This window comes from Tetranychus urticae, chromosome 3 (assembly GCF_039701765.1).
Source record: "Tetranychus urticae isolate SD_2017Ah chromosome 3, NJAU_TeUrti_SD_1.0, whole genome shotgun sequence".
In the NCBI taxonomy this organism is placed as follows: domain Eukaryota; kingdom Metazoa; phylum Arthropoda; class Arachnida; order Trombidiformes; family Tetranychidae; genus Tetranychus; species Tetranychus urticae.
In genome coordinates this window covers 7532383-7538386 of record NC_142960.1, presented here as the reverse complement: position 1 = coordinate 7538386, position 6004 = coordinate 7532383, and the positions used below count along the sequence as shown (strand labels likewise).

Sequence of the window (6004 nt, the reverse complement as noted above, 5' to 3'; positions counted from 1 at the left end):
ATAAAATACAATCAAAGGGTGTAATCGAAGTCAGCAAGGATTTAGGTGTATCTTTGTATGAAGTATATACTGCGTTTAACGAAAGAAACAAAGAGCAAACCAAAAATCTCCATTTATATTCACCTCTTTCTATTGTTGGTTTTCAATCTGTTCGCAGATATTATTGCATCTTTATAAAATTGTCTATTAGTATATTCACCATTGAATTTATCCTGGGTAAGATTTTCTCAAATACACGAACGAAAAAAATTTTTTTTTGTAGATCTCGACCGTTTAAGTCGTGATAAATTGGATTCTTTTGAGTTGTCACGTTTTTAATGAACTTTCAACATTGTTCAATAAATATTAAATATTATGCTTCAGATCATTTGATTTGTATGAAGATTAGAAGCAGAAGGATAGTCCGGCTTGATGATCAAATAGTTTGATGTAATTCAATTTTTCGGGACCCATCGAGTAATATTTTTTGCAAGCTTTCAACAAAAGATAATTGTCCTCTTATCAGATGAATATATTGGTTATAGGGTAATTCATGGTCTGATCCTGAATCCATATATGGTTCAGTTTTAGGTGGACCGGCTTTATATTTGTCTGGACCAGGTAAGTATTTTTGACTTTGTCTTTGCTGAATGGCACATTCTTGTATTGTTTTCTATAGAATAAGATAATAATAGAATTAAATTGTGTGAATTATTAACAACAGAGTTGCATCTTAAATTTACTAACAAACATTTATATATATATATGATTTGAAAACATCAATACTCACAAAGTGTAATTCAATCTGATTCAGAAGGGAATGGAAATCTTCAAAAGCTTTATCAAAAGCAGGTAAGACTTTATCATCAGGAGCTTTTCTGAAAAACAATAAAGGATAAAAGCTTCAGTTTAGAAGTTCATAATGAAATTACTTGAAACTTACAGTCCACTATCAACAGCAGCATTGTGACTAATGTACGCAGCAGAAATTTTGATCAAACCCTAAAAAACGAAATAGACAAATATTTAATTGAGAACGGAAGATTGCATTAAAGGAAAACAAACTTACTTGGACGGATTGTTTCAAAGACCACACTAAGGTTTTGACACGAGCAATGTTATCATATTTAGGTTCCCCACCTGGAGCAGCAGAGCCTGATGGTTGATCAGTCATTCTGATTTATTTGTTAACAATCAAATGTAATGAATGGTAATGAAAAGAATAATGGTTATCACATGTGTAAACAATGACAAGCTGACTTATGGAAGGTAAAATGGAGTGCATCGCCATCTACATGTTATTTAGACATTAACTTTTTGCCGCTCATCTTTTTGGTATATTACTTCATTTTTGATTTGCACAACAAAGGTATTTTATTTACAATAGAAGGTGGGTAAAAATGTTATTGATTGTAACTTAGACAATAGAGATACAAAAAAAGGTGTAAATTTAGGGTAAAGGGATGGTACTAATACCGAGTGCTGATTTTTTTTAATAATAGCTAAAATAACGTGTATAATTTATACATGAGATTTTAATATTTTTTAGGAATTCATTAGCTCATAGGAGCCTTGTTTGTTTGTAAAATGGATTTCCTTCAAGATAGACGACGGAGGTTGCGACGAGATCTGCGAGCTTTGATAACACTGATTGCTTTTTTAGATATTGAGCTTCGAGTTCCACTAGTAGATGATGGTGACGATGACGCTGAGCCAATTCCTGAATCACAACTCATATTTAAACGCTTTCTGGTCATCACTCCAGGACTGGATGGTGGTGATGTTCTTTGCCTCTTAACAGGTGTTTTAGCAGGCGACTTCTGCAACTCAGCGCTATAAAATCAGAGTAAAGGTGGGATTAATAAAAGCATTGATCATCATTATTCTATCATCAGAACGATTTATCAAAAGTAAAAAGAAGGTAAATAATAAGATACTTACAACATTTTTATAATATCGAGTGTAGCAGAATTGCTTCGAGGTCTTTTAACCGGCGATTTTCTGGTAGCAAGTACCCTTGGATCCATACTCCGAGTGACTATGTTATATTTTCTCTCACGTTTACCTCGTCTTCGAATCACTTCTTCATCAAGACTGGAAGATGGGTTAGCTGAAGTTTGACTGGTATTCGAGTTAGTCAATATGTTCCTGTTCGCAGTAAGTTCATTTCTTGAGCCAACATTGCCAGCACCAGCTGGATTAATCTGTTCCCTCTCGTTGTTGGCTTCATTCACAGGCATGGTGGAAGCAGAAGTATGAAAGGTGATATTAGCGGAAAAGAGAAGCTCAAGGTAAAAAATGGTTCACGTAAGACATGCAGTGGAAAAGTGAAATTAGAGAATGTAACAGCCACACACAAAAACAGAATCAAAGTTAAGCGTCCAGTAAGGAAAAATGTTGATTGGAAGTAATAAAGCACAGAAATCACAATTATCACTGAGACATAAACATGGAGAAAAGAGAGAAAAGAAAAACATGAATTGATGATCTATTGTCATTAACCGCCAACCCGTGAGTGTCTCCCTTCCTCTTCTTCTTCCCTAAGGCTTAAGCATTACCCGCCAACTACCCATCGATCCCGGTCTTTTTTTGCCACTGGGTTCAATTTAAACTTCTTGTTTGACTGATATCTTTAAACAAGCAAAACTAAAAATCTTTAAGCAAATAATTTAATCAAAATGGCTTGTATTGTTTACAATTTTTTTATTATATTTTTTAACCAATTTAATGTTTTAAACAACATTTAATTACCACTAATATTGAATTCAGTCTGTACAATGATAATCAAGAACAATTGTATCCATTTAATTATAGACTTTGATTATTTTGGGTAATTCAATTATTACTTGGCCAGCTCATCATTTTAATTGACAATAGAATGAGTTAATCAACTTTGTTTAATTATTTCAAAGAGAGTAAAAGTTAAAATACCCGCCAAAATGATTTTCTTCACCAGCCTTAAACTGGTTCTCTGGTTACTACGCTTTGTTTGCTCTTGTTTTGCTAACAGAGTTATCATTTTTCATAACATAACATCTATGAAAATTATTTAGTTTATTGATTCACCATCAATCTGTATTCATTTATATTTAATTTATCTGGTTTTAGGTTTGTAAAGTGTTGTTGCGATGATAATTGTATTTTCATCATGCTAATAACCCATTTTTATTATCAACTAAAACTTATCACCTCTTGTTGACCAAAGTTTTTTGACATCTAACATCCATCCATTAGTGTTAGTGACCTTAAACTATTTATCTTCATCGTTGTGCGTAAGTAATAGATGATTTTATCTAAATTATTGCTTAAACTATTTCAATTTGCTCTTTCGAAAAATTGTGGTCTCATTTTAGAATCAGTTGATCATTCGGTGACCATTTAAATTTTTGCTGTCGGTTTCAATCCTGGTCAAACGGATAAAGGTTGACAGTTCAGTTGACTTGAGAGTAAAAGAACGTTTGATTATAGATCAAAAATATGAATATGAATTAGAAATCTGCTATCTAAACATAGCTGAATTCCGAAATGATGAAAATTTACACGAATCTGTTTAGAACTTCTAAAATCATCATTACTATTTTAACTTATGTATTTCTTAATTTTATCTAGCGATTCGAGAGATTATTGTGGTGTTTTCATTGAAATGGAATTGATTAAACACTTTAAAGATAAGGTGAAATATAAAACTAACGATGATATACTTAGTCTAACATTATAAGATATTCAATCACTAATCTGAACGACTTTGATAAAAATTTCTCCTTTATTCACTTCATTGGAAGTTTTTCAAATATCTCTTTTTCTAATTATTAAAACCAACATATTTCGTATCTATGTGTATAAACATTCTCAACAATCATTTCAACCTTTTAATGAATTTATCGTCTTTTCATTTAGATTAAACAACAGAACCTGAGGATGGAATTAACAACAACTATTAAATACTTTGCGCTGCTGTTAATTTGTTTTTTTCATTTTGCGATTTCAAGTCGTTCGGTTTCAACTTGTCCACGTCCTTGGTATACACTTGGAAAATCTTGCTATCTTTTTACACGCTCACCGAAGTTAACATGGCTCGAAGCAAATCAATTTTGTGAAAATTTTGGTGCAAACTTGGTATCAGTTCATACCATTAGTGAACATTATCTCATCGTTGAGGTATTGAAGGACATCGACCCTGTTCATGAAAAATGGTTTACCTCAGGCAGTCAAACTTATAAACCGGGAGTTTTCACTTGGAAAGATGGATCAAATATATTCAATGAAAGACCAATAACTCTCGATACTAAACTTATTACTGATTCAGGATTATATGTTGCTTACAACTTTTCTAGACCTGAAAACCGATGGGGCTTGACCACAATTAGAGAGCTTGAAAAGGCTGCTTACATTTGTGAAATTAGCAAAAAATCAGCCTATTTAGTCAAATTGAAGACCGTAAAGAAAAATTTGCTCATTTTATTTTTTTGAACGTTAGATGTCTGCACTCCAAAAAGGCAAAATATACGAGGTTTTGGTGTACCTGAAACTCATCTTTTGTTGTCAAAACAAATCGATCAAAATGACATCAATGGATCTAGGGCTTAATGAGAAAACCGTCTCACATCATTTTCGAATGCTAAGAATGGTAAGTAATGATATTAATTATTGGAAATATTTTCTAACTTTTTCTCTGCTGTTGCTAGGTATGCTACAATATAAAGAATAAAGATAACAAATGATTGGAGGTACAGGTAAAGAAGGTGGTAGAAATTGACGAAACAATGATAATTAAGCGCAAATACAATCGTGGACGATTATCGTCAAATCAAAAAAGACAAGTTTGGGTCTTTGGTGGCATAGAAGGGAATCGAAAGCATCTTTCGCATGAATTGTTGAGAAAAGGGATGAAAAGACTCTAATTGATGTAATTCAAAATGAAATTTTGCCAGGAACAACAATTTACTCTGACTGGCGGAAAAGCTTGACCATTTAGTACCCATTTCTCGTTTGAGATAGTCATGCGAAAGCTCCGTAAAGTCTATTTTTCGAGAAAAGCCACTTAATCTAGACCTGAGAAGATCAATGTATGACCACACCATAGAGTGTGTCTTGTGAGCCAGTGTAACATGGCTGAATGGCTCAGAATCCATTCCCCTAGTGGCCACGTTATGCTAGGCCCGCGCATTTTATATCTTTATGCCATGCGTTTCTGTGTCTTAGGAAGTCAGACGATATTTTTACTTTCAGTTAACACGTGGATCCGGGTGATTAGAGTATTGAGAAATTATATCTGTATTATATTTTTTGTGCATAGAATTTGGTATACTCATTGAGGGTCAAGCCCTGTGATCTGTAAGGATCAAACCCTGCTCTCATTTAGAGGTTTCCTCTACATTCATTAAGGGTCTAACCCTGCAAGTTTTGTAAAGACAAAATCTCATAAAAGGAAGTGAATTATGAATTATTTTATTTTCTTACCTGGTCGTAGGCGTGTATAGTTGAAAGTCCTTGCGATAATTCAACAATGATTCAACATTCCCCATTCAGAATCAATTAAAATTGAGTAATTCCAAAAAATCATGTTTACACACCAGATCGCTGTTTTTTAGGATCGATCCGATCCTCGGATCGTTAGGCAAAACTTCGATTCGGGATCGAGCTTTAATCGATCCCAAGCGATCCTTTTTCAAAATTTTTGGTTGGTTGAAATTAAACCAAAACTTTCACATTTAAGCGTTTTAAATTAGTTTTTTATTACTTTTATGCTAACAACTAGGTCTACAGAAAAATTCAGGTTCAGAAATGACTTTTTTGTGTTTTTTCTGTTCAAGCTGAGTATTATGATACTCAGCGCATTGTGCAAGAATAGGCGGGAAAATTTGAATTAGATTTGATCAAAATTTTACTTTTGATATCAATTTTTTTATGAATGTAATGTTCGGGCGAATGAGTTTCATATTTATGCTCAATAATGAAATAAAATTATCTCATTTTCGTTATTTTCGACCGATAAAAACATGCTAAATATGAAATAAAAAAGGAT

At 32.9% G+C, this 6004-nt stretch overlaps 3 protein-coding genes across 3 annotated transcripts; 1 reads left to right on the top strand and 2 right to left on the bottom strand.

The window, feature by feature from the left end:
- Window positions 1–293: 293 nt before the first annotated feature.
- Window positions 294–1233, bottom strand: ix (mediator complex subunit intersex). Its single transcript, XM_015934593.3, has 4 exons — window positions 1049–1233; window positions 923–981; window positions 770–857; window positions 294–652 (listed from the first exon to the last, which is right to left on the bottom strand). The coding sequence occupies exons 1-4, from the start codon at window positions 1151–1153 to the stop codon at window positions 416–418; spliced, it is 489 nt and encodes a 162-aa protein (XP_015790079.1). The 5' UTR covers window positions 1154–1233; the 3' UTR covers window positions 294–415.
- A 94-nt stretch (window positions 1234–1327) lies between these two features.
- LOC107366947 (uncharacterized) lies at window positions 1328–2487 on the bottom strand. The gene is made up of 2 exons (XM_015934590.3): window positions 1921–2487; window positions 1328–1812 (listed from the first exon to the last, which is right to left on the bottom strand). The coding sequence occupies exons 1-2, from the start codon at window positions 2217–2219 to the stop codon at window positions 1578–1580; spliced, it is 534 nt and encodes a 177-aa protein (XP_015790076.1). The 5' UTR covers window positions 2220–2487; the 3' UTR covers window positions 1328–1577.
- A 138-nt stretch (window positions 2488–2625) lies between these two features.
- LOC107366942 (Contactin) lies at window positions 2626–5420 on the top strand. Its single transcript, XM_089269551.1, has 4 exons — window positions 2626–3251; window positions 3589–3652; window positions 3877–4606; window positions 4665–5420. Exons 2-3 carry the CDS (start codon window positions 3623–3625, stop codon window positions 4447–4449), a joined length of 603 nt encoding a protein of 200 aa, XP_089125677.1. The 5' UTR covers window positions 2626–3251; window positions 3589–3622; the 3' UTR covers window positions 4450–4606; window positions 4665–5420.
- Window positions 5421–6004: the final 584 nt, after the last annotated feature.

Excerpts from the sequence above, each read along its gene's own strand:
- LOC107366947 (XM_015934590.3), bottom strand. The coding sequence starts at position 2,219 with ATGCCTGTGAATGAAGCCAACAACGAGAGGGAACAGATTAATCCAGCT. Across the intron at positions 1,813-1,920 it reads CTCGATATTATAAAAATGTT|CGCTGAGTTGCAGAAGTCGC; the intron begins GTAAGTATCTTA and ends CTGATTTTATAG.
- ix (XM_015934593.3), bottom strand. The coding sequence starts at position 1,153 with ATGACTGATCAACCATCAGGCTCTGCTGCTCCAGGTGGGGAACCTAAA. Across the intron at positions 858-922 it reads GCTGCTGTTGATAGTGGACT|AAAAGCTCCTGATGATAAAG; the intron begins GTAAGTTTCAAG and ends ATTGTTTTTCAG. Across the intron at positions 653-769 it reads ATCAGATTGAATTACACTTT|AAAACAATACAAGAATGTGC; the intron begins GTGAGTATTGAT and ends CTTATTCTATAG.
- LOC107366942 (XM_089269551.1), top strand. The coding sequence starts at position 3,623 with ATGGAATTGATTAAACACTTTAAAGATAAG. Across the intron at positions 3,653-3,876 it reads TTAAACACTTTAAAGATAAG|ATTAAACAACAGAACCTGAG; the intron begins GTGAAATATAAA and ends CTTTTCATTTAG.